We start from the raw sequence: 27354 nt of genomic DNA on the forward strand, positions 1-27354 counted from the left end.
GTGTGTGTATGTGTGTGTGTGTGCGTATACACATACATACATATATATATGTATGTATGTAACTAAAAAATATAAAACAATCGAATATTACAGTAAACGTCTCGCGTTCGATATTTCTTGTTCTTAGAAGAGACCTTTCGCTAGCAGAGCTTGAAAAAGGGATAGAAGATGGTATGGATTTGATAAAGCTAAAAGAACCCTAAAGTCGTTTCCTTTTTCATCTTCCTTCTTTTTCTTTATTCTTTTTTATCTCATAAAGATGCAATTTGAAAATCTTTATCGTAGCGATGAAAAAAAAATTCCTCATTTTGTTACATAAATTAAAAAAAAAAGAACAAAATAATTCTCTCGTGTATATATATTGTATGAGCCCGCGAACACGAAATTCTCATCGTCGCACACACACAGACAGACAGACAGACAGCAGCATGCATTCAGCAAATAAAACATTTTACATACACAATTACCTCGAATATCATTCATCTTAATTCTTTTATCGATATATCGGATAAACGAGACTACACTTTCAATTTCTGCATAATAAATGTATAGAAATGTATTTTTTTTCACTTTCTTTTCTTCGTTCTCTGTCCGAAAAAAGAGAGTTACTTTTCTTTTGTTTTTTATTTTCGTGCTTTTGTCAATTATCTTCGATATTAAATAATCCATGACTGGCGATTAATCGTTCAAATGAGTACTCAGTCCGTCCGAAAAAGAAAAAGAAGAATGAAAATGATAAAAGGAAGAAGTAGAAACGCTCGAAATTAGTAATGAGATTCTGCATGGATATATTTTACACATATATAACACATTGAATACTACTAATGGGAAGGATACGACGTATCCCGAATTTCGCAAAATACAATTTTAACATTTCTCAGTTTCGAAAAAAGGACTCTTTCGTTTGTCCTTTTGCTCTTTTTCCTTTTTTTTTTGTCTTTTTTCATTTTTTTATTTTTTTATTTATTTTTTTTTCTTTTTCTTTTGTCGCAGTTAAGCTATCCGCAAGATCGCCTGTAATACTTATTGTCCACGAATATCCGTCGTTTACTTTTCCTTTTTTCTCTTTGCATTTGTTTGTCGCATTGGAATTCAAATTCTTTTTTTACAGGCATTTTTCTTTCATTTCTTTTTAACAAGACATTACTACGCGACGTAATGTGTAAGAATGTAGGCATCTTTTCGATTCTGTAAAATACGTAGACTCGACGATGGAACGCATTTAACTTAATAACTTTGACAATATATTATAAGTTAACATTCACATTCAACAGATATGTATGTATACCATTGTACAATAATGTGGGCTTATGATTAAATAAAGAGAGAAAAAAAATATATGTAAAAGTACGAGGAGAAAAGAGGGAAAATGTGAGTGTGAATACTAAAGAAAAAGAACAAGGATAGAAAAAAAGAAAAGAGGGGGAAAAAACAAAAAAAAAAACAAAAAGAAAATTAAGTCGAATGGTTCTCTCGAGGCTACGAGTATTGCGATCTATGTGTCTCGCGAAAAGCAACCGCATTAACGGATTGCTTCTAATTATTATAATGAAAATTACTTATTTACAATTGAATAGAGCTTTACAATCATCTGAATTAATTATTATTATCTTCCGTAAACTATATATCATGTCTCAACGCCGCTTAAAGCTGCTCTTTTCTTTCGTTTCTCGATTATATTTTCCCCTTTTCCTTATTTTCTCTCTTCTCTCGATAATATCGTTAACACGTACGTACATATATATAGGTCACGCAACCTTTTGTATGCATAGAAGTGCATTGTAAATATCACCTGTACAATGTACACGCGCGCTTCCATTACATATGTTACTACTGAAATATACATCTCACATAAAACTCGTTAAAATTAATTAAAGATCGATCTCTAGTCATGTTTACATGGAAATTAACTAATTCATTAACGCTTGGATTATTCACCAAAAAGCCACGGCATCTTACGTTTCCGACAATCATCATCAACGTCAACATAATCATTATTTGTTTTTTTTTCTATGTTACTTACAAATCAGGAAATTTACCAGCCATGGATCTATCCCGCGACATTGAACGGAGAAAATGGGGCCCGGGGGAGCGGGGAGGAGAGAGAGAGAGAGAGAGAGAGAGAAAGAGAGAAAATTGCGGGAAGTGAGCGGAGAAAAATAAATTGATTGTAGGAATCTTTATCGTTGATAAGGATATATCAACCTTTAATTACAGGAGAATATTCAAGTTGAATCGACTAATATCATAGTGCCCACGGTTATCGGACTCAAATCTAGTAATCGTTGCGCGCGACTTGATCGCACAGCGATGAAAAAAAAAAGGAAAAAAAAAGATATAAAAAGATAGGGAAGAAGCTCGGGGGGAAATCGTAATGACAAAGAAGAAGACCATTACCGAGTGGGACAGCGTAGAGAATGGCACTTGTGACAAATGAGTGCGTGTGCTATGAGAACCAATATGTTGCGTTAATGCCGTTATAATATATGTATATCGAGGGATTATTCGGGTTTCGTATGATGCTCGCTATATAAAAAGAACGTACACACATAGCGCGTACTCGTTTGTTCTTTACGGTACGAGTGTCATTCAACACGCGCACGCAACACACATACACACGTAGAGACGACACAAACACGCACGCACGCAGCAAGCAAACAGACAGACAGACAAAATATAAATGGAAATGGTCGCTTTCCAAAAAAAGAAAAAAAAAACGAAATTAGACATGGATGCGAACAATTACTTGCTACCTTCTCTGCTGACAAAATTCGGACCCAGAAAAGATTTCGGACGTTGACAAGAACGTTTACGAACCGACACGCGAAATTAGAAACTAAAGGTACATACGTTACGTCCGTGTCGGAATGCTGAGTCTAATAAAAGATGGAAACGTCGCGTAGAAACGATATACAAAGTATAATGATACATGCGACATATCATGTAACTTTCGTTTTGTCAAAGTTTGACCCCTTTCTGACTTTCTTTTCTTTCATTTATAATAATCTTACGTTCTAACGCTAGGCTGTTTAGGAAACACCGTTACTTTATTTTCTTTTCTTATCTTTTACCTTACCATCTTACTTGTTATCGTGCCACCAAATATCTTCTTGAGAGCATCACTTTCCTTGCATTGGTGTGATAGATATTATAGCAACCAAAGGTCTATCCGTAAGCTTGGGTACAACGCACGCTTCTTAATGATTAATTATCAGTATCTGCTTTCTCTGGTGTACGACGCGAGACGACATACGATGCTCCATCAAGAGTTATCATGTCTTCCCGCAACGTCACCATAAACTAGCTTCTTTCGTCGCTTATACGCGGCCTGCTAGGCCTTATTAAAATTGGTCCACTAGCAGGTCACAGATCTCGACCGACATAGACTCTTTACTCGAACGTACAGTTAATCGGAACATCTGAAATCGTGCGTTAAATGTCTCATTAATTGTAATGCGGGATGTTAAAAAAAAATTACGCGATAAATATTACCTGCGCCTGTTTATTGGGTTCAAGGCGTAATAAACATCCAACTTGCTGAGCTCTCATGTGAACTATACCCGCGCAAACGAAATTGTCGGGATTAGGATCGATCCCGTCTAATAACTGCATTCCAAATCCTTGCAATTTTGTACGGACCTGGGCCAAGTCCATTGGTTGTTGCGCTTTGAATATCTTTTGCGAGCGTTGTTGGTTCGTCCTGAAAACGTTTGTTCATGTATTACTATACATACGTACACCTAATATGTACCGAGTAGAATATGTTTCTCTTTTTTAGGTCAGCCTACCCTCCAAGGTTCTTCCACCGTGCAAAGAAGGATTCTCCATTCATCTCCGTCGGTTCGAAGAATTTGTTTATCGTCAATGGTAACTTCATCGTAATCTTCTGCGGTACGTTGTTGTAAATAAAGGATATGAGCATACTAGGGGCATCTAAGGAAATGAAAGGATTCCGATAAATATCGGAGCAGTTGGAGATCAAGGAATAATTAAAGATTTATGGTTACCGCTATAATCGTCGATACATTCGGCATTGATCATTTGTTGAATCTGTGCGCCAGCTTCCAGGACAGGATCAACGGGCTTAACTTGAACGGCCAACTTTGCTTGATTCTCTTCCGACCAAGATAACAGCGGTTGAAAACTATGCAACGCGTACTGAGTTTTGTTGCCGTAGAAAAGACCAACGCGTCCTAGATTTTGTCGAAATTCGGATTTCACACCGATTTGAATCAAATCGTTCTCAAAGAGCACCCCGTTGTTCTTACAAACGAATCTAGGAGGCAAAATTGTTGATTGTATCAACTACCGATTATCGTATTAAATCAATATTTAAGAATGCCATTTTCCAAAGGCAACTTACTTTTTAGGATTGTACATGTTTTGAGTGCCGTTCGTCGCGCCAACTTTATTCGGCATATTGTATATGTCGCCCAAAACGTCCAAAAGAACGCCGGTATTGCTAGTTGGCTGGGACGACGGTGGCGTCGACAAACCCAAAAGATCCGCGGACGTATTATTTACCGCGGTAATCGCCGCAGTGGCCGACGGTGGTTCAGCATGATGATTGGTGTTGGGGGCCGGGCTCTTGCTCTCCCTAATCTCGTTCTCCGGCACGCGACCAGGTTTCTTCTTCTTTAGAACCGCGAGAATTGAGGACTCACGTTCCGGGAATGCAGGCATTTCCTCTAATACGGTTGCCTGTCGTAGTACGACAGTATTTATTTTATCATTAGGTCTCATAAATCGGACATATTTCAACATACCAAGACGTCGGTGGAAGCTATTATGCTCAATTGCAAATACTCGGATGCTCTTTGCTGAAGCTCGGCATCCGCGCTACGTAAGTTGCTATGTTGCCTGAACACATCCTGTATTTGGCTCCGTATTTCGGGGAAGAGATTGACAAACTTGATGTAGGTAGACAATAGTAACGCCCGTGTCATCGGCGAGCACAGATGATACTAGAACAGGTGATGTCGTTCTGTTATAAAGAGATACGCTTAAATACACGTACGTTTTACATACTTTGGAATGTAACAGCTGAAATTGTACGGACGGGGATGATCGCTGATCGCCAGCAATAAGATTACCAAATTCTCCTAAAATGTATCCGCCGACTTTGACCATGTTTTCGTGGCACGCCGGTGCTTGCAGGGCCTGTAATATGTCTTGTAAAATAACAAATAACAAATAATAAATTATGAAATTATCGTCGAACAAAATCGCCCATACGAATACGTAGGACGTAGTAACGTTGTTCGATTTACCTCGAAAACAGTTTTAGCGGCGTATCCTTGTACGTCATCTCTATTTATAACGATCTGTATAACTCTATACCAGACTTCTTCCGAGACATAGTCGCCAGCTATCCTGATTAGATTTAGGATAACGTCAACGTACCAGGTATAATCGGTAGCATATTTCTCAGCTAAAATTGCTACCTTGAGAACCATTTCCTCTCTAATGGAATAATCCGCAGTCTCGAGGTAATTCAACATTTCTTGTACTATTTCTTCCGCATTGCTCTTATCGCACATGGCGTACAAAAGATCTACCGCTTGCTGTCTAACTGATACATCCTTTTCCATCTTCATCGACAATATGACCACCTCTTGATGCTTCTTCACGGCTTCGTGAGAAAATTCTGACGTTGCTAAATGGCACATGGACTCGAGCGCCAAATAACGTAGATTAGTTTCACGATTTGACAAAAATTGGCCCAGCTGATTGCACGCGCGTACTAACAAATTTGGTTCACTGTCATTATGAATAATTAGACTAATAGCCTCGAAGAGAACTGCATTCTTTGCATTAGAATGTTGTACTTTCTTAGATTTTGGTGGTTCTTGTGCCTTGTTCAATATAGTCTCCAGGCACTCGTTTAATCTTCCTCTGACTCCTGGATCTTCGGCTGAACGTAGAAACGTCTGTCCGTTAATGCATCATCAAGTACAATGATAAATATGTATAATAGAAATTACGTATATTTATACCTGGCGGTGTGTAATTCTGCAACAATCTTAATAATTTTACCGACAGCCACGGTGCCGGGACGAAATAATAAGTGTAATCCTGCAGATCCGTATAATTCGATGTGACGATCTAAAGATAAAAGGAATTAATTGGCACGATATAATTTTATTTGCAACGATAATACCAGTATTATCGGGGAAGGCGATTACATACTCTGCTCAATCTGGAAACGGCAAGGCTGACGCAGCCTTTGTACTCGTCCGGATTTCTTTTCACAAGTGCATCTATCAGCGATGCCGCCGCAGTTACAACTCCAAGATGCTGATCATTCAAAAGATGCACTATGCGAGATGTCCATTCTCCGCTAGGGACAACGTCCGGGGCAGTACGTAATAATCGTAGCAAGCACAATGCTGCGCTTTGCTTGACCACGTCCATCGTATCGCTAAAAAGTATCAAACACCAGGTGTTGTCATCGCACGCGACACAACATGTGCGACACTATATAACAATGGGAAACGTACCCTGAGACGAGTAACTTTGGAATTTCATTCCCAAATGCCTCTGCCATCTCTTTGCTACCGATATTGGCAATGCATTGCAATGCAAGATTTACATGGATTGGATTGCGAGATGCAAGATCGTTTTTTATACTTTGGATTATTAATTTAATGAGATCGCTGTTGGTATTTACTAAAACCGATATAAAAAGATAACCCTGCAAATAATATAGATAGAAAGTATTAATTTGTTGCTATTTATTAGATGCCACATTTATAAGATGCCTCTGTGTTCGCGTAGTAGTTGTGAGGAGCTTAAAAAATACCACTTACAATTTGTTTTTCCGAATATTTATTCGAGGAAAGCAAATTAACTGCTTCCATGTGCCCAAAATCAATATCATGACCGAGCAAGAAAATAAATAGTAGCTTGCAAACATACTTTTTCTTCTGATAGCCATCGAGGGTCTTATCACCTTTAAACTTGCTACGTATATTTGCCAATTCCTTGTTTATTCTTTTGATTTCTGCCTCTTTACTTTTACCTAAAAGAAAAAAGAAAAAAAAAACAATTATATTTCTCACAATTTTATACAATTAGGATGAGGATTTAATCGAACTTTGTGAAACTTTGCAAATGAATATTTAATTAATTGTATCAGGACATCAATGACTACATGGACATTGAATCATAGATAGTATCGTAGACTACTTTCACAAAAGCTATGCCATTTGGCTGTTCCTCATAGAACTCAAATATTGACTTATTTGTCTTAACTTTATTTCAACCGTGGAAGTCGATTAGAGAACATAAAATTTATAATAATATATGAAACGATTACTAGTTCAACCAGATAATAGAAGGAATATGTACGAGGATTAACGTCCTCGTTTGTTTCTAGGGCATGCCGTATCATTCCTAAATGTTATCAAAGTCTTTTCGTGTGTTTGCGTACAAAACTAAAGCTATCAGTAAGATACTCTTATATCTCAGTTATATCAGGACTCCGCCCCCTGTCTCTACGCATATTTTATACGTCACATAAATTTCAATGGCATCGTGTATCTCAATGAGCGCATCTCAATAGGAACAGTCTTGGAAAGGATCAATCCGTTCAATTTTAATTTCTAATAGCATTTGTGAGCAAAGCGATCAAACTAGTCTTTTGCATTACTTTGACCGTTAGACCATGAATATATATATATATATATATATATATATTATATTATATATCAAATATGTATGTATATCTAGATTATATATATATATATATATATATATATATATATATATATATATATATATATATATATATAGACATATATATTAATCGTAGAACTCACAATTCCTAATGTCTGAAATAAAGACGGCTAAACCTCGCATGCCATCGCCTCTAACAGCCGGCATCTTGGCTCCTTTTGCTTGAACCACCTGCAAAGTAAGATAAAACACCAATTGTATATCCTTTTTCAACTAAATACCTGATGCTGAATGTCGTGTGTCGATCGACGTTTCTCATTCACTTTGACTTTGCATGCACATGAGAAAAATAAATGAGAAGCTATGAACGAGGATAGACGAGGAAATTTTCTATCAGTTCTATCACCAATTGATGCGAAAGCGATCGATCGAATAAAACGTTGTCTAGCAAGTAATGCCTTCAATGCGTTCGAGACGAAAGAAAGATAAAGGGAAAAGAATTAGTGAGGAAGAAAATCAAACTCATATAATTGTCGTGCACGGTCGAATATGTACACTGTGCCGAGGATCCGAAAAAAAACCGGTCGAAAATATTTTTGACAGTGGTATCGTTCTCTTTACAATCGCACGTACTCAATAAAAACGATTGGAGGACAATGGGAGATATTCGTAAATCGTCGTGGGTATCGTATAAGAGGAGGAGGAGGAGAAGGAGGAGGAGGAGGGGTAAGAGGAGGAGGAATGAAGAAATTGTGTCGCGAATAAAGTACGAGGAGGAGGAGGAGGAGGAAAAAGTAAAATCATCGAGGGACGTATCGATCGAGAGACGAACGAAGTAATATCTCAAAGGGCAAAAGAAATCGTAAGCGAGCTGTCTTTTACTTTGCGCGGGGTCTGGATCGCCGTACGGGAAAAAGGTGGTCCGTCTTTGATCAATCGCCGATAAGATTCGAAGGAACGATCTGACAGATTCGAAAGAACAGTTCGATCAAATAATACGTACCGATCTGGTTTAGGGATAGCGTTCAAGCGCGGCTCGGTCGCGAAGTGCACGGTGAGCGTGAAACTATTCGCGAGTCGGTGCCAAAGATTTCGTGGCTGTCGCCATTTGCAATCGTTCACTAGTTGACGGGTAGACAGTAAAGAGCAACGCGCATGCGCTCTTGGACAGGCGCGAAAAAAGTTCCATCTTGAAATCGTTCAGGCGCGCTAATCATCTCGTTGGGTTGGCAATCGATCGGTCGATAAGAGGACGTTGTCCACACGACGTTGTTCGATAGATTCATCTATGGCACGTACATGAGATACTCCACGTTTCTGATGTCAAGTTTCATATCAATAACATCGATTAAAATACATCGACGAAAAATATAAGAGAAATAGAGTGACCTAGCAACGATATACATGAAACTTTATTAATTATCTATAGAATCGTTTTATTTATTTATTTATTTATTTATTTTGTACAGATTTTAAAAAGTAACGATGAAATTAAATTTTCTATGAACGAGTCGATTCAAACTAGGAGATAAACTCGTACATAAGACTCGTTTACGTTTAATTCCAAAGATATCCCCTTTCAATTGCCTTTATCCTGTTGTATCTTTTGCAACAAAAGTTCTATTCTCTCCTTAATAACGGGCTGACCCTTTTTAGTCTTCTTCGAGAGTTTTTTATAAGCCTGCATTTTTTTCTCTTTGTACTTTCGTAAAGCTTCCTCCCTTTCCGCTATTATCCTAAGCCTTTCTTCCTTCTTCCTTTTCTTATCTTCCTTCTTGCGCTCGTACTCCTTTCTTATTACGTCGAAGTAATTCGGACTTTTCTTTGGCTTGCTGATATAATTAAAATGCACAAATAATAAAATGTTTCTCGAAAGGACAAGTTTACAAATTACTACGATCCTACCTCGCATCGTGTCCCGACAATGTTTCGACTTTCGTTTCGGTTCCCTTTCGTCGGCCATGTTGATCCTTGAGAAATTCTTCATAATAATCACGCAAAACCGCTAGTTTCATTCGCTCTTGCCGTTGTTCGACTATAAGAAATATAATACACCGATAGCATCAGAACCTAACCTAGAAATAATTTACGATCGCTAATCGCAACGACATAACCCTGCTTATCCTTCTTTCTTACCCTTATATTTATTGCTATACTTCTTTAATCTATGCTTCTTCTTGTCAAATACCTTCTTCTCAACATTTTTCAACGTTTTTGAATCATTATTGAACGCAATCTTATTTTCAATTTGGTTCTCGCGTCGCTTCATAATTGCGTCCAAGTTAAAAACATATGTATTATTTTAATGACATTTAGCAGTTCCGTTGGAAGTACTACGAACCGACGCCAGAGGGATATGCCAGAATAGCGCCGCTTCATGCGTTCTTATTCGTGATTCGTCATAAGCAGACTCGCCTATTACCATGGTTATTTTCTCGACGAATCTTCGGAATAAGCTCTTATCGGCATAATTGCTCCTTCTCGCGTCCTTTGCGTCGTCGAGCTTAACGTTTCTCGACCCTTTGCGTTCGAAGGTTATTATTAACCTTAAAAGGTTAGGTTAGATTATTATTATTCACTTTATCTCTTAATTCGTTTCGTTCATCGTCGCTCGCTCGCTCGTTCGTTCATTTTGTTATTTAAAGGGAACGACGAAGAGGAGTAGGAGTATTTTAAGTGGCAGTATTTTTATATCATGACATATATATATATATATATATATATATATATATATATATGTACATACATACACATATATAACACACGCTTTCGAGCGTTGTATTAAAACGAAGAGAGGTTAAGGTACTTGCGGCTACAACGAAGCGTTCTTGGCAACGATCCACGTTTTGCATTAGCACGCGCGCATCAACGTAGATAACTCGAGGCGATAGTTTATAGAGAGAAATTATAAAACAATGTCGGTTACGTAACGCGCCTATTTGTCACGACACTTTGATCGAAAGATCGATTTCTTTATTCGATCGTCGATTCACCAACGTAGAAGGCATCATCGCCATTGGATCGTATATATATATATATATATATATATATATAAAGACTCGCAAGGATAATACGATTCTAATCATTGTTTTTTACTATTCAATTAAAAAGAATGCGTTTAGATAGTAAACAATTCGGAAGTTATAGAAACGTTAAAGATTTCATTAGACTTTATGCGCAAGCTTTGGTATGTCGAAGAAAACAACGAAAGCAACGTCGTGGAAGCGGTTGAGAGTTATTATTAGCTGACAAAATCCGACACAGCCGTAGGTATCCGAGGCCAGAGGCGTCCGAAGGAATTCTTTCGGCGTCGAAAGACACCTCTCTCTCTGTCTGTATATGTATGCGTTCGCCGTTCTTCAACGATTCAATGTCGAGGATACGAGGAGGAAAATAGGACGGTTTCTCGAATCTTATCTTTCTCGAATCAAGATCTCGGTCGCGAGGTTCATCGAGACGATAAACGCTCGACGGATTGTAACAGCCGATAAAAAAGATAAATTCGGACGAGTTTTCGAATACGAATGTTGCCTTACGTTATTTCTTCTTCTTCTTCTTCTTCTTCTTCTTCTTCTTCTTCTTCATCATAATTAGATAGGATAATTCGTATTATGCGTAACGAATTCATGCTCTGCCCATATTAGGGTAGTTCTATCGATCAGCGAAACCCCCACGTAGATGACGTCATGCGAGTCAAGTTCCCCCACGCAGAGAAAAAAGAAAAACGTTCGAAGAGATTTCGCCTGTGTGTTAAAAGAGAGCGAGGAAAGGAGAGAAGAAAACCGGTTCGCAGGTCTCTCGTTTCGAGCAGAGCACTTCGTCGAATCGCAAGCTTCGAAGATTCTGACATTGACACACTTTTTGTCATCGGCCTTCGGTCTTTTACTCGGGTGTACTACACGCATTCATATTTTTTTTTCCCCGAATATTCAGCGAGCCGATCTAAGCGAATATCGTTATAACGAAGGGACATCATCACCCAGTATAGAAAAACTTTTCGATGCATCGCACCGTTTACTCTAAATAGCCAATTATTAGCGTGAAAATCGAATCATCCCCGATTAACTCATCGTTAACTCTCGTTAACTCATTCACGTCCGACGGGCGAGCTGCCAAGGAATTTGCACGAAGGAAAAGCGATGTAAAAATATTTCACGATGTGTTTCGAAAGAAATATTTTTACTCGAATGAATCGGTTCTTTGGTGAATAAGCCTCCCTTTAATATCTTACACGACCGTTACGATCGAACATGCTTCTTTCGTACCCCAACATTTTCTAGAACATCATTTATAAGTTGCACCCACAATCTTATTTCCTTATCGAAGGGTACTTCAATAAGGAAGCGATTGTATATTAGCATTAGTCATCGCTTCTACCCCGGAATTCAATGAGTGTTTCATCCAATTGTGCTACGCCTACGAAAGCCTACCTACGTTCGGCGTATTTATCCATAAGTGCATTTATCAGAAATTAAAGCCGATTCCTATAAATGAAAACTAACAAGAGTACAATATTTCATATACATTATATACGTTACTTGTATTTTCCCGAAAATATATTTAAGAACGTCTATGGTAAGAATAGAAAATTAAAATGATCATTCACGAAGAGCCATAATAATATCATTAGTTTCGAAGAGAAACTTTGGAATTAAAAGTTCAAACATCGAGCGCGTCCGTGCTTCGCGGGATATCGTTGATTCGCGTCGGACCGCGTGTCAGGAGCGACGATAACCGAGGGTGGGCGAGCATGGCCGAGCATGGCCGAACGTTCCAATGGTACGTCGCGTAACTATTTAAGGAGGCGGGAGCGAGGCGCGCTCATTCCTAGACGAAACGTCAGAGAGTACGTTTCGAAAGGTTGTAACTTTTGAGTAATCGTCGCTCGCGATTCGCAATCAAAGTTTGTACACGTGTGGTCGATTACGAAGCAGCATTTTCGAAGTGGATCAGTGAGAGGAACGGCGAAAGAGAAAAAGAGGAAGCGAGACAGAACATCGGGGAAAGGCGAAAGCAGAGAAAAAGAGAGAGAGAGAGAGAGAGAATACAAGTTTGTGTACGTAGAGGGGAAAAACATGGCCGATAGTGGTATCAAGCGCAACATTCCCATCAAGTTGGGCGACTTTAGCGTCATCGACACCGAATTTTCCAACATAAGGGAACGTTTCGACGCCGAAATGAGGAAGATGGAGGACGAGATGTCGCGATTCCGCAGCGAGCTTATGAATCGCGAGAGCAATTTCTTTAAGAGTACCACCAGGTAAGTTTTTTATCGTACTATACTTTTCCATTCTTTCGATATACGCACTATATTCTATATCGTTCGTTCGCTTTAATATATTTTTTAATAAACCTTACCGTCTCTCTCTCTCTCTCTCTCTTTCTCTCTCCCTCTTTCTGACGGTTAAATAAGGAAAGTTGGTGGACAAAGAACTCTTGGAAGAACAGTAATCGCTTGCCTAGACAGATATTAATTAACTTTAATTTATGCTCTTGCTCGTTGCCACGACTTTGCTCTCGCTCATTATATCGCGTAGATCGCGATGCTGTGAGAGAGCCCGAAAGAGGAAGGAGAGCCGGTCAAGGTATTTGGATTGCCAAGTTTCCCTCAAGATTTGTGCAAACGATAGTTCTTTTTTTATCGCATACGACTTGCGAAACATACGCATAATAATTCGTGATAGTAGTTCGTACACGTTGATCGTTAACGTGATCGTTAAGGGAGAATAGTACTAAATATTCACCTTATTAGGACGTCTATTATCATGATGTATAGGTATTATCATCGTACCGGTTATGTCCCGTTAAACTTCCAACGTGATTGGTCAAAATCGAGTCGAGATATCTACGCATTTCGGTTTTAGACTTTTATGCGTTTCGATATAACGTTCGGAGCTTACCATCTTTCTCTTTCTTCGCGAAGCTTACATACGTCGTACGTACCAGCTATTTTTAGAGCTTCCGTCACTGCATTCGAAGACGCAACCCGAACGCAGCAACCCGTAGGTTTTTCGTCTCTCTCTCGAATCTCGCGTCTACGTACGAATGTGGGGAGGGGAATTGTGTGTGTGTGTTAATGCATACACACGTACGTGTTCTATGTACATGCAGAGGGAAACAGAGGGAGAGAGCAAGCCGAGGCAAACGTGGAGGGAAAGAAGAAGCGAATAGGAGACGCGTAACAGATGCCCTCTTCTACCTTAAGGCGGATCGATATGCGTCTATGGACAACGCGGCGACGCGAGCCAGTAACTTTCGGACGATACAATTGCGTATCGTAAAGAGTTTGTTCGCGCTTTATCGCCCAATCAGCTAATAAATGATTTAGTAGCTATCGAGTGAGATAAAAAAAAGTTCAAATTAATTTTACTCGTCATCGGCTACAATTTCGGTTTACCTTTTTAACGTTTTACCACCGAGATTCCTTGAAAGCACGCAGTAGCCAAGGGCACTGTGTGTAATATTATACTTTTACAGAGGCACGCGAAGGACGCCTTTCGGCTTGTTGTTGTTGTTGTTTTTTTTCTTTTCTTTTTTGTTTTTCTTTTTTCGTTTTTTCCATCAAACATCGAAAGAAAATAATATAAAAGTTGTTAAGCTCACAAGGAGGATGGAACGACGAATTCGTTACCTTTCGCGGGTCCCAGGCGTACTTGAAGAGCACTTCCGTCGTCGAATGCATGGTCCTCGCGAGACGGCTCCGATACTGAAACCGTTTCTTGCTTCTACGAGCTTCCTCGCGTGTCCTTGACACCTGCACGTTGCACGCTCGTTACAAATCTTCCCCCTCTATCTTTTCGTACGATCGACCATATAGTAGCTATGCTCTTACGATGGGCCGCGTATTGCGCGCAATAGTTTTAACGTGACATTTGAATTTTACGTACGTGTTTGCTCGTGACGCTTTAAAGTCATTTGAGAATTTTTCTTTTTTCTTTTCTTTTGTTTCTTTTTTTCCTTTTTTTTCACCGAGGGGATCGAGCGGTCTTGCCAATTATGATATTCGCCCAACGCGACGAGGATCTTTATCCTCCAAGGCATAAAACCGTCATCAAACTGTGGTACGTTATGATATTCTTTTAGAACGATTACAAAATATGCTGGAACGAGTGCATCGGGTCATGTTATTGAGAATTTTATTTCTACGAGTATTCTCCCGAACGAAAGTGTTGCACCGCAAATGGACAAAGCTTTAGAAATCGATACCGCGAGCTTAATAAGGTTGTTCGTTTCTTTTCTTTTTTCTTCTCTCTCTTTTTCTCCCTCTTTTGATCACCTACGAAAATGTTCGACCTACGAAAATTTCCTCGGGGTAAATGGAGTTGCGATCTTAAAGCATTCGTGCAAGTTCGTTAAAGTTTGCCAAAGCACTAACAACGTGTTCCGAATATGCTTCCTTTATGCTTGAGCTTTCATTGACGAGCCGTCGGAAGTTAACCGGCTTTTAACAATTACGCCACTCGAGCAACCATGCGCGATGCGTGCTTAAGAAAGATTAGCTCGCACGAACGGACTCTTCTCCGTGTTCCTGGCTATCCGTAATATATCTTAACGCGTTCCCTCTTCGTTTTCCTCAATGAGAGAGTAATGCCTTCTCTTACTTAACGTTCTACCTAACGTGTGTGTGTATATACATGTGTGTACACACGTGTATATATATATATATGTACGAGAGATTATTTCAGAATTTTCCGCCGAAAGGTCGTCGACCTTTTCGTAGAAGAGGCGTAACTTCCAGTTATCGACGTGTACAGTTCATATACGAGCACCTATTTCTTCCTGCTTGTTAACGCGACCTAAAGGCAAGCAGGGTGGAGTTCATCACGTCCTACGCGCGTTGTTCGAAGCTTTGCACGGCTGTATTTTAAAATGTATTTTAAGCCTCGAGAATACGTGCCTTCCTCTATCGAAAGAGAGATTGAGCGAGTTTCCTCCGTTAGTACGGCATTGCTCAATCCTAAGCAAACTTAATCGCTAATAATATCGATCAATATCGAAATGCGTCCTCGACGTCGTCGATTCTCCTATCGTATTTTGAAAAAAAGATATCATCTTTGACGATATATCGTCTAATTTGATATCATCGAAGACGTTCGTGAGAGGTTGCAATAACGAGAGAAAAAGCGATAACCCGCAATAACTTGGCTAACTGACAGTGAAACTCGACATAAAACAAAGATAAATTGAAAACTAATGCAGCAACAACGTTAACAGAGAAATTGAAACGATCGAAGAAAAACAAAACTGGCTATTAATTAATATCTCCCTTTCTCCCTTTTACCCCATCATTTATATTCCGTTTGACACTCTTCCTTTCTCCTATTCTCTCTTCCTCCTTCTCTCTCTTTCTTTCTTTCTTTCTTTCTCCATCCGTCTGAACTCTCTGCATTGGCACGTTGGTGACTAACAACAACACGAAGTCGGCATCACACGAGCAGCAGCGAGCACAAAACGTCGACGACCTCGAAGATGGACGGTTGGGACAAGGTCGACCCTGCGGCATCGTCGGCACGATCGGCGTTCGATAACTTTAAAAGGTGACGTTGCTTGAACGGCAACAACGACGAATCAACCGAAACAGAAAAAAAACACAGCACCGAGATAGACCCACCCACGTGCATACTACGTGTATTACCCAGCCAACGAAAAAAAAAAAGAAAAAAGAAAAAAAAGAAAAGAAAAAAGAACCAATGTTGTCCCTGTTAGAAAGTGCACCACCAATCAATCAGCCATTTTGTGTCACACACACTCAGACGTAGACGCCTTCCTTCCTTTCTACGTCCCGATTCCTCGTTTATCCAAAGCTTGCTCGAAAACATCAAGTAGAAAGTAGCTAAACCCGACGTACTTAATAGATTGTCTTTTTAGTTTCTAAATAACAAATAAGCGTGCTAACTAGTAGACTTTTTTAATAGCATGTTTCCAATTGCGTTTCATTACAGTAGTGATGTGTTCACAATCAATTTAGAAATTCTCAGCTCGTGAGCTTCACGCTCTAAGAAAAGAAAAAAAAAATTATTTTCCTTAGAATGTATGTGTTATACAATCGTTCTATATCATATCCGTTTATATACATACGTTTATCATAGCACGTCGTCGTCGAATCGCACAGCGATCGTTCATCTTCATCTTTGTGTTTTCTCTCTCTCTCTCTTTCTTTTTCTCCTTTTTGTTGTACGTTGCATCATCGTCGCAAGTTACGAAAATTCATTCGTTCGACGCGTGTGAGCGGAGTCGTCGAGTTGGTTGTTCAACTATATTGAAAACTAAGCGAGCCAAATCGTTGAAAAATTATAAACGATATCTGTAATAAAGTTTCTTTTTCTTGCTCGCTAATCATGACAATTGTCTCGTAATAGAATCAGTTGGACAACTAACTCTGATTCAGCCTTTCGAGTAGTCTTTTCGTTGTTCATCTTCTTTTTCTTAAAATGAGATTGGCAGAACGATAAGATCTAATTGTTACTTGATTCGATCGATTTTCAGCACGACCACACAACAAAGCAGTCAGAACAGCTCGCTGAGTCCACAACATGACTCGACTTGGTTGGATGGCCTTAACAGTCCTCTTATTCAGGACGAGGGTGACAGTAAAATGTTAAAGCTACGATTCGACGTGTCACAGTACACGCCGGAAGAGATCGTCGTCAAGACCGTGGACAACAAACTTTTGGTGAGTTTACAAAGTTTCTTTTTTTCTTTCTCTCCCCCCTCCCCTTTAACGTGGAAGAACAAATTCCAAGATGATCGGCATGAAAAGTTATAGTAGTGACGAGATGAAATTATTATGGCTGACTCATCGTGCATATTTCGTACGGCACGATGTTTTGCGCAACTTGGCAAGATGCAAATCTGGTTCACGATTTTATGCAATCGGCGCCGTCGTATACATCTATCAAAAAGTTTTGAACAACAGTTCTTGTAGATTGCATGTTAAAGCGCCTAGACGATATCGCCTAATTCCAACTTCAAAATTCCTTCGTGTTTTAATTTAATAAAAGAAAAATATAGATATACTTACGCAAACGTATACGAGATCGGTATATATATCTTGGAGAGAATAACGGGCAGGAAGTGGCTGGTATTTGGAGGCTCTTTCGAGGTCTTCATGAGCGAACTGGAACGTTCTAATTGATCCGATGACGTCACTTCCCGTTCGGAAGTTAGCTTTTGCATTAGGTGCAGAGGTCATACCCTAGCGAACGATACTTTTTCTTCTTTTCTTTTTTTGTTTGATTACACGGTCATTAGATTCGCAAAGATTCTCTCGTCCGATACAATCGAAACTCTCTCTCCCTCCTTCCCTCCCTCCCTTCTCGTCATATTCGTTTCTCCGAGATGCGCGCGTACTTCGGTTCTCTTCTTCTTTGGCCAACGTTCGCGGGGGCTTGGGCAAAAATAACCGCTACCAAAAATATATTTTATGCCAGTCGTCACGGCAGAGAACCAGGATAATATTCGGCCATTACGAATGTTACTCTAGAAAATCAGAAACAATCGGTTTCATTCTCCTTCCTTTCTTTCATTGGCGTTAACTTTTCACCCTTCTTCTTCGTCCTCTTCTCATCTTATATATTTCTTTTCCTTACGTTTCCTTCTGCTGCGCGCCTTTAAATCCGTCGTCATAAATGATATATCGAGGAGAGTTAAATAATCGATGTTTCGATCCAACATCTCTTATGCCGCGCGATAAGAAGGAAAATATATTTTTTTCTTCTTTTATCATTAATCGTAGACGTTTATACACACGTTCGATAAGATAATGCGTAATTATTCTTACAACGAGATGATGATCGATAGAAAAAAAAATGATTCAACGAGACAGCAAAGAGAGATAGAGAGATAGAGAGAGAGAGAACGATTTTCTTGGGGAAGAAGGGGGGGAATAGAAAAACCGAAAGACTGGTTTGGGAAAAATATGACGTGGTACCGTTATGCAAAAGCCGAACGATACAAGGTCGTTGCACCACGTTCGCGAGTCGTCAATGAAAGCCACGTTGGAACGCTTAAAATGTTCATCACCCGTCTCTATATCCTTCAAACCGCAAAGAATTTTAATCGAAACGTAGAATCTTCCACCATTTTGTTCTCTCGTTCAAATCATACGCAACGATCGTTTCTTTTTACACTGCTTGCGTCATCCGTCATCGAAGTTAATCAATTCCTTTTGTAAATGCAAACGAGCCCAGCCTCTCTTTTAGCTTTTACCTGCATCACACTGGTACATGAGAAAATGGCCGTCGAGAATTGATTTCTGACCGATTTTATTTTTCTTCGCAAGGTCTTCTTCTCTCTTCCCATTAAAGCGAAATATTCGTATGCGTGTCTCGAATTTGAAGAAGGGGATGTTGTATTGCACGCTCGAAAAAGCAGGTTGCCTCTATAATCGTGGTCAAGGAGCAATTTATTAAGGCCGAGCGCGATCGAGACGCGAGAACGGTCCTTAAAAGGGCCGATGCTGCTCCAAGGACGATGTTAACTTAAGTCCATTTTTATTTCTATCTTTCATTCAAAAAGAATTCCATCGCGATGGAAAAATAAAAGAGGCCAGAATTTCGAGGAGAAATGTCGGACGGGGACGATCGTGTAGTAGTAAGTATAAACGATCGAATAGAATTATCCAAGAGAGACGGAAATATGCAAAGAGAGACTCGCGATGACTCATCCGATGATCCGTATTTAGTTACTTATGTAATTCCAACGCGTCTAAGACCGACGATTTATGTTACCGATAGCGATAGTCAAGAATAAATTATTTCTTTCTCCGCAAAATGTTATATACTGTGCGCCATCTCGAGCATTTTTATGTCTTCCTCAATCGAACTCGTAGATCTTTATTTTTTGCAAATTCGATGCGATGGAATCTGATACCTATAATAAAACGATCTATCGTTTATCGTATTCCGAAAGAAGCTTTTCAGAATAGAAATGCAAAAGCGCAAAAATGATAGAAGAACCTTATGCGCGATACCTCTAGTAGCATCTAGTAAGACGATATGCACAACAAGCGGGAGAAAGGCTTAGATCCCGGAGGAGGTCAAGTTACCGGTCACCTCGTCGCTTCAGGATGCATCTACATTTCCTCCCCTCACCCACCCCATCTCTCTCTCTCTCTCTCTCTTTCTAGCTCGTGACTTCTAAGATTACCTGCACCATCGTAGTCTACTCCGTGATACTTAATTTTTCTCCTTCGCCTTTCAATTGACAACGATGCGCACTATCGCGAACGAGAAAAATATCGATAAAGCATCGATTATAATACGCATTCGTCGAGGATCGCTTTTTGCCGAACGAAGCCGAGAATAGATTGAATTGGGGAAAGTAAAATTTAAAAGTAGAACGTATTCGCGCGCGAAGACAAGGTGAAGGCTGCGTTACTTGGCACCAGGTTGCTGCTTCTCGAGAACTCTAGTCCGAATCGTTGGGAGTCGACCGATAATTCTTTAGCGCCTTTTACATAACGTGGTTTAGAGAGAGATAGAGAGAGAGAGAAAAAGAGAGAAAACTCGGCGACGGCCGAGGAGCCAACCTTTAACACATTGGTCGAACAAGATCCTTTACTTTGTTCTCTCAACCATATCCTGCACCTGCATTTTTTTCTATCCCTCCTTTGTGCCAAGACATTAATTTTATCACGCGACACACCTAACGATTGTCATTGTCTCTCGATCGTCGTCACCGGACCGTAATAATAATCTCGTCTAATCGAATTCTTTGGATCGACGCGGAGAAGATCATTTCCTTTTTCGTCGTTCTCTCTTCGAGACTCTACGAAATAGTGAATTAACCGAGACGACTAACGAAACGCGTGTTTTCTAAATGCGTCGATGATGGCGCTTTTTCGATGACGACAATTATCGCGCCCGATGACATAATCACAAATTTGCGTTCTACGCGTCGATTCTACTTGTTATAATACTTCCTTAAATATATAAATTTTAAATATAAAAATAACATTTTCTTAAAGAGACGACTATTCTTCAAATTTATTCTGTATCCTCGACTATTCTTAGAATAACGATGTCTTTAATATCGAGTCGAAAGATGATCGAATCACGTTGTCTCTAGGCGATCTTTTTTCTTCTATCCAAGTCTGATAACTTTAAGCAAGGGTTTCTATTATTTCGTGACGATAGAGATCGAATAAGTAGGAGAAAGAAAAGAAAGATTTCGAGCGGGCAGGAAGCTTTTTCGTATTTACTATCGATTCGGTTTGGCGGTCGGCTTGAGTCGCGTCGACTCGGGCTCCGTCGTGTCGTTTTCTATATCTCTGTTCTTTACCGTTATTCCCTCTATAAACTGTACAACGCGTAATCCTGACTTTATTACTCTTCCATGTAATCCCAATCCCGCTTTCCCGGTGCTCGTAAAAAGCGCGACAGTGTCTCCTCCTCAACAGCCGTGTCAATATCTTGACATTTCCACGTCCCCTGTTTGCTTCGCATTCCGTCTTCGTCCTCTAGATAAATATATATATATATATATATATATATATATATATATATATATGCTGCTGACTGCGATATGAATATATATATATATATATATATATATATATATATTCATATCGCAGTCAGTCCTTTATTTCACTACATCCATCTCGAGATGTAAGATTTTCTATTTCCAAGATGGAATATAGTCGTCCGCCGCGGAGAAACTTGCTGGCGTGTACTGACCTACACTCCTTTCACGTAAGTAGATTCTACGCGTAGTTGGTCGGCCAGCAAGAATGATTCATTGTCTCGACGCGAACGATAAATAGGTCAACCATTCTTGCGAATCGTCTAGCCTTTCCCCTGAAACTATTTATACCACGCTTAACGACCATTATCGCCTATAAAATAGAGAGAAAGAGAGAGAGATGCAAATTGGAAAGCGCAAAAAGAAGAAAGAAGAAATGTAGGTCGAAAGTGGTGCAGCAGGCTTGTCGCTCTGCTTGAACGGACTAATAAAGCAAACATAGTATATGCAGCAACCTCTATTATCAATGCCACGCGAGCCGAATACAAAAGCGTTTTGCATCGATTTATGCTGATTCTCCGTTGGATAGAATACATTTTTTAATAAGACAATCATATCTGATTTTAGGTTCACGCCAAGCACGAGGAGAAGACGGAAAGCAAATCCGTATATAGGGAATACAACCGAGAATTTTTGCTGCCGAAAGGAACCAATCCAGAGAGCATCAAGTCATCCTTGAGCAAGGATGGCGTTCTCACCGTCGAGGCCCCTCTACCGGCTATTGGTTCGGGCGAAAAGCTAATTCCCATCGCGCATCAATAAAATTTCTTCGCGTCGTCCCTTTTCTCTCGCCAAGTTTCCTCAAAAAGCTTTCTTTAAAAAGCTTTTTTCCGATAGCAAACAACAGAAAGAAACGTTGCAAAAAGAAACGCCCATCATTCGGTCGAGAGTAATATATACCGAGATCAACTTCCACTAAATATCCGATCAATACTTTTTCAACATTTTTTTTCCTCTCAAGGATCGAGAAGAAAATTATTCGATCATACGGATGCTAATTCTTTTCTTCCACGATCCGCCATTGTCACATAAGAAACTTTTTCGAAGAATTTATATCTTTAAACCTTTTTCTAAAGAAAAAACATTTAAAATGCGCGAAAAGGTATAACGAAAGCTGAAGATATGAAAAAACTATAGAAAATAATATTACTAATGATATACACGCGCACGCGCACATATACATATATGGATGTTTGTAAAAAAAAGAAAAAAAAAAAAATTTCTTTCCTTTTTACGCCTATATAGGATTCCTTTCTTTGATACACGATAATATATACACACGATACTTGTAATACTCTGAGAAATGCGTAAATTGCTCCGCAATGTGCAATGCTTTTGACAACGTCTCTCTCTCTTTCTCTTTCTCTCTCTATTTTCTTTCTTCTTTTTTTTTTTGTTTTGTTTTTCCCCTATCGCGTACGTAGGCACGTAACACCGCTTTGAAAGCATTGTTATACGTGTTATTTTTCAGTTGTGCGCATCATGGGCTTATACGTAAATCTTGCGGTTTATACGTGCACAAACGAAAGATGATCCTTCGTATCAATAACTTATATACTTGTTTTTAGTTTAGATGTACGTTAAAAAGACCGTAACAACGATGCTTGGCGTAATTTAAGGTTTATTATTATGATCATTATTAATTATTATTTATGAGTACGTTAATCGTTGAAGGAATTCTCACAAACTTGAATGGAAGAATACGAAAGTTTCGATAAAAATAAAATTGTAAAAAAAAAAAGAAAACGTACGACGAGAGTAGTAGTAAGTGATATTTTTCTCTTCAACGTCTTTTATTTAACAAAATATTCTGTCGCTTTGTACAGAGAGAGTATTATTTGTATATGCGCATACGAGTAGTAGTTGAGTACATTGGTAGTACCATCGCGTACCACCTTTATAAAATCGTTACATCGCGTTTTTCTTTTCTTGTTTTCCTTCCTTCGATTTTTTTTGTTTTTATTTTTTTCTCTTTAAATAACACCTTAAGAAATAGGTCATAAAAAATAACAATATTAAAAATGCGATGGCAACGCAATCGATGACGTTTAAATGGAACACGAGCGTGTTCGATCGAATCTCGTTAAAATCGAATAAGAGTAAGTATTACAATAGAAATTCCGCGTCCTTTCATTTATTACATTTTTCTCGTTTCCTATTTCCATTTATTTTCTTATAATTATTTCAATGAGTAAGACGCCAACGATCTCACCGATATAAACGTGGACATAATCGGTATTATTGATTTTTCTTCTTCACCAATTCGTCATTTTGATTAAAACTAAAAAATAATCCTATTTTAATGTGGCTCTCAAACGTGAGATCCTAGCTTTTTGGCATATATTATATATCGTTAAGATATTTTGGAGATGTCTAAGAGACGCAATAAAAAGGAAAAAAAATAAAAGAAATATATATTAGAAAAAAGGGTAGGATCTCGAATAGATAAAAGAAATGAATATATCTCGGACCCTTTAATATATAATCTTTGTCTTGTTTTCATACACCCGGTATCTCGGCAGAAAATAATGGTGCATCAGCCGCCGTGAAGGTCGGTGATTTACCCTCTCTAGCGATGCGTAAAGCTTGATGCACCGATACGGCGTCGAGCTCTTTTTGATTAGGCTTCTCATTGTCGAGACAAATATCAACGGCCCTCTTACCAAAGGGCTCCAAGACTTTGACCCTGTAATCGACTATCGTCGAGACGGGATTGCCGGTTAACCTTAAATGTTCTAAACAGGGTAAGTGACCGATATTTTTAACCTCTTCGATCTTTTCAATGCGATTGCAACTAACATCAAGACCTTCCAAGGAGTACAACTTTGAGAAGCTCGCCAGAGACGTTAATTTATTTTGCGACAAATCGATATAGACTATGTAACCAAGCTTAATGTGCAAGTCATCGGGCAAGACAGTAAAATTATTCGAGGCCAAATAAATCTGAGACAATCTCGGTAATAACGTAACGTTAGATATCTCCGATAAAAGGTTATTGTTAAGAACTAAAAGTTCGATATGAGGCATCAGTCTTATGGCCTCGTCTATGATCTCTATACGATTGTCACTCAGATCCAAATGATTTACCTTTAGCCAAACGTGAGAATCATTGGCGTTATTTATGTGTTTATGAACCTCCTCACACATCGCCAGTTCGACGATATTGCGCAATTTCGTGTTGGTAACTTTGAGAACTTTAACAGTATCACGAAGATTTCCCATATTGTAGATCTTATCGACGGGATATCGATCGATCGTTAATTCCTCAATATTTTTGAAAGTCGATAATTCGATCGACAAGGAGGAGGAATAGATGTTGCTACTTTTGTACGTCTCCGTACTTCCTACGATTGTAAGATTACTAAGATGAGAATTGAAATCCAAAACGTGACTAAAGTCGTATTTTTTGTCGACGACCTCCATGATGGGACACGGCTGTTTCAATCTTTCGCTGATAGCGTATAACTGAAAACGACAGGCATCATTTTTTACTTGTTTATTTTAGTATTTCTCTATATGAAAATTCAGCGCAAGGATGAAAGATTTCTTCTCACCTGTATCGGATTAAACTTATAACTTTTAGAGTTTTCTAACAAGTTACAGCCTTCGGTGAATAATTCCAGTGCCATACTTTGAAGGAGAAAGAATATGTCGTAGACGTGTAGATCCAAGAAGACCGCCAACTCCCTTGGCATGGCCTTCTTCAAATAATTATAAACCGCATTGAGATATATCTCCAAGCTGAGCCTGCGTTTTTCTACGAAAGCCTCACACTTATTGCCGATCAGTTTCTTAGGAGGCAAGATGTCCTTTTCCACGCAGTGCTCGGAAACCAGTTTCTCGTGAAGCTCGACAAAGTCGTTGTACCTTTTCAAACGTAATCTTATATTTGACACGGGGAAGAGGGGGGGGGCAGATCGTCGATAACGACGGACGATTAATAAAAGTTAGGGAGTAAACGTAAATAGGGAAACACAATAGGGAAAAGAGATATTTACCTGTGCTTAACGGTCCACTTGACGGAAACGACATTAACCTCAATACAGTAATACGTGATACCGTCCAAATTGTCGGTCGATGGTATTTTAATATGAACGTTTTCCTGATTTAAAAGAAGACAGGCCATTATATTCGACGTATCGCCGTCGGACGATCGTACGTCTTGAAAATGATTACGTCGAATCGGTTATCGGCCGAGAGGTTATCTATCTCGTTCGGGCTCAAACAGGTTTGGTGTCGAACGTCTTAGCATCAAAATGCTTTTTTCACTTTACGTGCCATCCGCCTGGCATCATACACGATCTTTTATTTCCAATAACGTTGCCTTTTAACGACAACGCTTCTCACCGACTGCACTTTTAATACATCTTTGACAGCTGTTAAATGCCCTACTCTTACTTTTGTCGCTCGACGCGTCATCGTGGCGGCCTCGTTCAAAATCTCTCACCGCGCGCCTATCTTCGCTCAGACGATTAATATACTATGTGAGAAAAACAATCATCGATTTTCGCTAACGCTGACCGACGAGGCAAATATTTCATTACGTACTTTTTATTACGTACATTCATTAAGACATCGATTGCTTTAATAAATATCACTTATTTTCGTATTGAAGAAACGGTATTATTGGCAACGGTAATACAAAGCGATGGATTTTATGTTAGACTTTGTTCGTTTCGTCGCAAAAGAAAAGATCCGTAAAGTTACGCTCGAGTACGATATAATAAATTTAATCGATTAAAATACGTTCGTCGACTACCCATCTTCTTGCGATATATCGATGATAGATCGACGATATAGATGCGTAACTCGACAGTATTAGGGAATTGACAATTCCTCCCTTAGGCTCGTGCAACTTTTAAACGATTCGATTTATGTTTCTTCTCTGTTCTCGTAAGAAAGGGCATGCTTTTTTACCTTTCTTCTCATATCCAATAATTCATAGGCAAGAATTTATTCGAAATCAATTGTCTTGTGAATCGCGTCAGAGTGACAATCGGTGCTGCCATCTCGCGCTCACGGAAACAATCGTCGTCGTCATCGTCGTTATGGCGAAAGAATCGTAATTAGTACTTAGGGAAAATGTCGTAGAGTAGTCGGTAAGGCATAGTAAAAGAAGAGAAGATTTGTCTCTGTTCCCATTATGAAATATGGGAAGTGAGATCGGTAGCGAGTAAGTAAATACGGCACATACATATTTTTTCCCGACTGTATATTGGCATCGCGAAACGACTTGATTAGAAAGTAATTTTCGATCTTTGAACGATATCGTTAACGATAAGACGTTGATAATCCTAAAGCAGGTAACTCGTTCGTTTAAACAGATAGACAGAGAGAGAGAGAGAGAGAGAGAGAGAGGCACCAAACATCCAGAAAGTAAACGACGAGACGAGGTTAGAAAACTTTTGGCATTCTCGAAGTTAACGAAGGAGACGTTCTCGTTCTTTCTAGCGGGGCAAGTCGTGCACCCGTCGAACGCGCCCATTCAACCGCGGCCGCGCGGCGGCGGTTCTCATTGGCGACAACCTGTTGTCGCATTGGCGTAGCACGATCGATTATAAGATTACAAAAAAAAAGAATGCATCGTCCTATACAATTTTCCATATTTTCTACGAGCTGATCGATTCCACAAGGTTTACAAAAGATTTCGCTCGATTACCGAAAAATCGAATGGTCATCCGTAATGTATAAGGCGTAGCCAGTACGGAGTCTAATGGACTTTCTCTTGCTCATATCTCTCTCTCTCTCTCTCTCTCTCTCTCTCTCTCTCTCTCTCTCTTTCTCTCTCTATCTATCTCTCTCGCTCCGTCCGAGACAATACGAAGTGCGTTCGTCGAAGACGCGTTGGAACGCGATAAAGCGGATAAAAATGAAAGAGCGAAGGAGAGAAAGAAGAGGAGAAAAAAATTTTTGTTCGCGTCATCGACGCCACTGCTATTCGTTGCGCGTTGGATGCTGCGTTAAGGAAGCAGCAATGGCGGCATTCGCTTACCTGCCTCTTGGTCGTTCCCTCTCTTCTTGGCTCTCCTCCTTGGTATCCCCCTCCATGGCGTCTTCCTCTCGACTTTCCTCTCTTTGGTCCTTCTCTCTTTCTCTCGCTATACTGGCTCTATCGTCACACGTTTCTCGGGGCTAACCAACAACGAACCTGTTGCC

At 39.4% G+C, this 27354-nt stretch overlaps 5 protein-coding genes across 11 annotated transcripts in view; 2 read left to right on the forward strand and 3 right to left on the reverse strand.

Moving 5' to 3' along the window:
* Window positions 1-764: 764 nt before the first annotated feature.
* Window positions 765-14373, reverse strand: LOC124430813 (AP-2 complex subunit alpha). 4 transcript variants are annotated; one of them, XM_046977902.1, is made up of 14 exons: window positions 14309-14373; window positions 7821-7908; window positions 6810-7021; window positions 6501-6694; window positions 6190-6421; window positions 5997-6105; window positions 5271-5914; window positions 5029-5160; window positions 4767-4964; window positions 4364-4701; window positions 4008-4276; window positions 3789-3933; window positions 3493-3700; window positions 765-3419 (listed from the first exon to the last, which is right to left on the reverse strand). In XM_046977902.1, the coding sequence occupies exons 1-14, from the start codon at window positions 14357-14359 to the stop codon at window positions 3342-3344; spliced, it is 2898 nt and encodes a 965-aa protein (XP_046833858.1). In that variant the 5' UTR covers window positions 14360-14373; the 3' UTR covers window positions 765-3341. The 4 variants fall into 4 exon arrangements, with proteins under 4 accessions (XP_046833858.1, XP_046833859.1, XP_046833861.1 ...); XM_046977903.1 differs by lacking the exon at window positions 14309-14373 and adding an exon at window positions 8681-8964; XM_046977905.1 differs by lacking the exon at window positions 14309-14373 and adding an exon at window positions 8311-8329.
* On the reverse strand, window positions 9097-10198 carry LOC124430826 (thyroid transcription factor 1-associated protein 26 homolog). Its single transcript, XM_046977931.1, has 3 exons — window positions 9814-10198; window positions 9583-9712; window positions 9097-9509 (listed from the first exon to the last, which is right to left on the reverse strand). The coding sequence occupies exons 1-3, from the start codon at window positions 9944-9946 to the stop codon at window positions 9257-9259; spliced, it is 516 nt and encodes a 171-aa protein (XP_046833887.1). The 5' UTR covers window positions 9947-10198; the 3' UTR covers window positions 9097-9256.
* On the forward strand, window positions 12489-23109 carry LOC124430823 (heat shock protein beta-1). 3 transcript variants are annotated; one of them, XM_046977925.1, is made up of 4 exons: window positions 12489-12937; window positions 16098-16214; window positions 17164-17350; window positions 21766-23109. In XM_046977925.1, the coding sequence occupies exons 1-4, from the start codon at window positions 12753-12755 to the stop codon at window positions 21958-21960; spliced, it is 684 nt and encodes a 227-aa protein (XP_046833881.1). In that variant the 5' UTR covers window positions 12489-12752; the 3' UTR covers window positions 21961-23109. The 3 variants fall into 3 exon arrangements, with proteins under 3 accessions (XP_046833881.1, XP_046833882.1, XP_046833883.1); XM_046977927.1 differs by lacking the exon at window positions 12489-12937 and adding an exon at window positions 14609-14738; XM_046977926.1 differs by lacking the exon at window positions 16098-16214 and having other exon boundaries at window positions 12490-12937.
* Window positions 22973-25914, reverse strand: LOC124430820 (nischarin-like). The gene is made up of 3 exons (XM_046977921.1): window positions 25197-25914; window positions 24753-25065; window positions 22973-24663 (listed from the first exon to the last, which is right to left on the reverse strand). The coding sequence occupies exons 1-3, from the start codon at window positions 25322-25324 to the stop codon at window positions 23698-23700; spliced, it is 1407 nt and encodes a 468-aa protein (XP_046833877.1). The 5' UTR covers window positions 25325-25914; the 3' UTR covers window positions 22973-23697.
* Window positions 25915-26202: 288 nt separating this feature from the next.
* The window catches only part of LOC124430811 (serine-rich adhesin for platelets-like), a 60394-nt gene continuing 59242 nt past the window's right edge, over window positions 26203-27354 (forward strand). The window contains exon 1 of one of the 2 annotated variants that reach the window (XM_046977890.1): window positions 26203-26371. In XM_046977890.1, coding sequence (XP_046833846.1) covers window positions 26349-26371 — 23 coding nt within the window. In that variant the 5' untranslated portion in view covers window positions 26203-26348. The remainder of the gene's footprint in view (window positions 26372-27354) is intronic. The other variant, XM_046977898.1, reaches the window with a different exon arrangement.

Source organism: Vespa crabro, chromosome 19 (assembly GCF_910589235.1).
Source record: "Vespa crabro chromosome 19, iyVesCrab1.2, whole genome shotgun sequence".
Lineage (NCBI taxonomy): Eukaryota > Metazoa > Arthropoda > Insecta > Hymenoptera > Vespidae > Vespa > Vespa crabro.

Coding starts and splice junctions, on each gene's coding strand:
- LOC124430826 (XM_046977931.1), bottom strand. CDS start 9,946: ATGAAGCGACGCGAGAACCAAATTGAAAATAAGATTGCGTTCAATAAT. Junction 9,713..9,813: donor GTATAGCAATAAATATAAGG/GTAAGAAAGAAG, acceptor TATTTCTTATAG/TCGAACAACGGCAAGAGCGA. Junction 9,510..9,582: donor TTGTCGGGACACGATGCGAG/GTAGGATCGTAG, acceptor TAATTATATCAG/CAAGCCAAAGAAAAGTCCGA.
- LOC124430823 (XM_046977925.1), top strand. CDS start 12,753: ATGGCCGATAGTGGTATCAAGCGCAACATTCCCATCAAGTTGGGCGAC. Junction 16,215..17,163: donor GCGTTCGATAACTTTAAAAG/GTGACGTTGCTT, acceptor ATCGATTTTCAG/CACGACCACACAACAAAGCA. Junction 17,351..21,765: donor CCGTGGACAACAAACTTTTG/GTGAGTTTACAA, acceptor ATCTGATTTTAG/GTTCACGCCAAGCACGAGGA.
- LOC124430813 (XM_046977902.1), bottom strand. CDS start 14,359: ATGCATTCGACGACGGAAGTGCTCTTCAAGTACGCCTGGGACCCGCGA. Junction 7,022..7,820: donor TATTTCAGACATTAGGAATT/GTGAGTTCTACG, acceptor TTTTTCTTTTAG/GTAAAAGTAAAGAGGCAGAA. Junction 3,701..3,788: donor CGGTGGAAGAACCTTGGAGG/GTAGGCTGACCT, acceptor AAACGTTTTCAG/GACGAACCAACAACGCTCGC.
- LOC124430820 (XM_046977921.1), bottom strand. CDS start 25,324: ATGGCCTGTCTTCTTTTAAATCAGGAAAACGTTCATATTAAAATACCA. Junction 25,066..25,196: donor AAGTGGACCGTTAAGCACAG/GTAAATATCTCT, acceptor ACGTTTGAAAAG/GTACAACGACTTTGTCGAGC. Junction 24,664..24,752: donor ATAAGTTTAATCCGATACAG/GTGAGAAGAAAT, acceptor TGTCGTTTTCAG/TTATACGCTATCAGCGAAAG.